The sequence below is a fragment of the Marmota marmota genome, unplaced genomic scaffold (genome assembly GCF_001458135.2).
Source record: "Marmota marmota marmota unplaced genomic scaffold, marMar, whole genome shotgun sequence".
NCBI classification, from domain to species: domain Eukaryota; kingdom Metazoa; phylum Chordata; class Mammalia; order Rodentia; family Sciuridae; genus Marmota; species Marmota marmota.
In genome coordinates this window covers 13624993-13626701 of record NW_026000242.1, presented here as the reverse complement: position 1 = coordinate 13626701, position 1709 = coordinate 13624993, and the positions used below count along the sequence as shown (strand labels likewise).

Here is a 1709-nt window from a genome sequence, read left to right as displayed (position 1 = left end):
CAATGCCCAGTATTCCCTTCGGCTGTAAAGTAATGTTATCTTTGCCTGCATTGTTTTTTGGCGGGATTGGGGGGGGGGGCGCTGGGGAGGAAGTGCGGGACAGTGCGGAGTGGTCTTGGTTAACTGCAGGTTGTTTTACTTATCTTTCTGCCACACGTTGTGCTTTCGAACTGATCACTTCTGCCTGGCAACTCTAAAACGCTGAGAAGCTTCCAGGTTAACTCAAAACTGACCGGTGGGTGAACTCTGCGAGCTCCAGCCCGGCCCGGAGGAGAGACCGCCCCGGAGGCGTGGACACGGGCGGGGCCGAGCGGGCTCGCCGCACCTAGGGCTTTATAGGTCACGAGCTAGTCGCGCGGAGTCTACGGCAGGCGGCCGCAGGGAGCAGGTTGCGCCCAGACGCTCCGCCCCCGGCCGCGGCCCTCGGGCGTCCTTCCGCCCAGCTCGCCGAGCCTTCGCCTCCGCGCCGCTGGGGCGGCCTGCGTCCAACCAGCAGCTAGCGACCGTGGGCCATGGCCGCCGCGGGGAGTTCCCGGCTCCTGCGTATCGCCTCCGCAGCCCTGGGTGGCTCGGCCCGCCGCCCACTGCTCCTCGCCGGACCCCATGCGGGGGCCAGCGGCCTGCCGGGGAAGCCGGGGCCGGGCCTGGGCGGCGGCGCGCGGGCAAGCCGGCCGCTGAGCGTGTCGGCGCGGAGCAGGTGAGGCGGGGGCGGACATTGGGGTCCCGGCTGGGGGCTGCGCTCCGTAGGCCGCATTTCGCGATGCCGGGTCCTCGCCTGGCGCCTGCGTGCGGGGTCCTTCCAGGGACACCCGTCCCTCGCTCCGCCTCCTCCCGAGCCCTGTGGGCCGCTCAGTCCTGAAAGTGGTTGGTGTCGCCTCCTTCTGCCCTCAAACGAAATTCCTCCTCTAACCACCCAGGTCTGTGGGGAAATGGGGATCTGGGACCCCCAGTTTTCTTTTCCAGCTCTTCCTGTGTCTGGGGAGAAACTAGCAACTTGCCACTGCTGGTTCCTATAGTGGTTTGGAATCACGGTAACCTTTGCCCTGAACTGGCAGTGACCTTCATAGTGGTAAGGGAACAAATACGGGTGCTGGGAACATAAGGGAATAATTATATAAAATGGGCTCACTGTGCTGTCTTCCCACATGCTGTGTTTTCCAAGAAGCAATTTGCCTGCAGCCTAAGTGGACAGGATATGTCGCCTTCCTCATCTAACTACCTGGTATCAGCAGGAGAAATGCAGACTTGAAATAATGTCCCTGAGAGGAACCCAAGTTACTGTGAGGTGGGATACTTTTGTGACCCTTTTCATGACCCAGATCCTGGAACTCAGGGAGATAAGGATAATTCCGTCTAACCATAAAACCTGTAAGAATTTTTGGTTAAGAATCTAATTTAGAATCCATCAGGCTGGGCCAAAGTGATCTAGAGTTGTGGCAGTGGGGACGTGAAAGTCTGAAGTCATCCTGCTCTTGGTCAAAAGTGAAGATGTGGACCTGGGCTGGACCCTTTAGAAACTCCTCTGGGATCCGCAATAAAATTGGAGTGCAGGAGAGCCATCCTGTTCCTCTCCTGAGAGGACCCACTCTTGGCCTTGAGAGTGTCCTCCTTTCCCATCCCATCTAATAAACTCATACCTGTTACTCTGAAGGACCTGTCTGAAATCTTTTTGTCTTGATCTCAAGAATTGGGGTTTGGGGGGGGGGGCG

The 1709-nt window shown here is 58.6% G+C and overlaps 1 protein-coding gene and 1 long non-coding RNA gene across 2 annotated transcripts in view; both read left to right on the top strand.

The window, feature by feature from the left end:
- The first annotated feature begins 353 nt into the window (after positions 1-353).
- Fdx1 (ferredoxin 1) overlaps positions 354-1709 on the top strand; it is a 38272-nt gene continuing 36916 nt past the window's right edge. Inside the window, exon 1 of the mRNA XM_015489911.2 lies at positions 354-697. Within this exon, the coding sequence (XP_015345397.1) occupies positions 513-697 (185 nt within the window). The 5' untranslated portion in view covers positions 354-512. The remainder of the gene's footprint in view (positions 698-1709) is intronic.
- On the top strand, positions 704-1643 carry LOC125613969. The gene is made up of 2 exons (XR_007344606.1): positions 704-1069; positions 1163-1643. It is a non-coding gene; the product is annotated as an uncharacterized LOC125613969 (long non-coding RNA).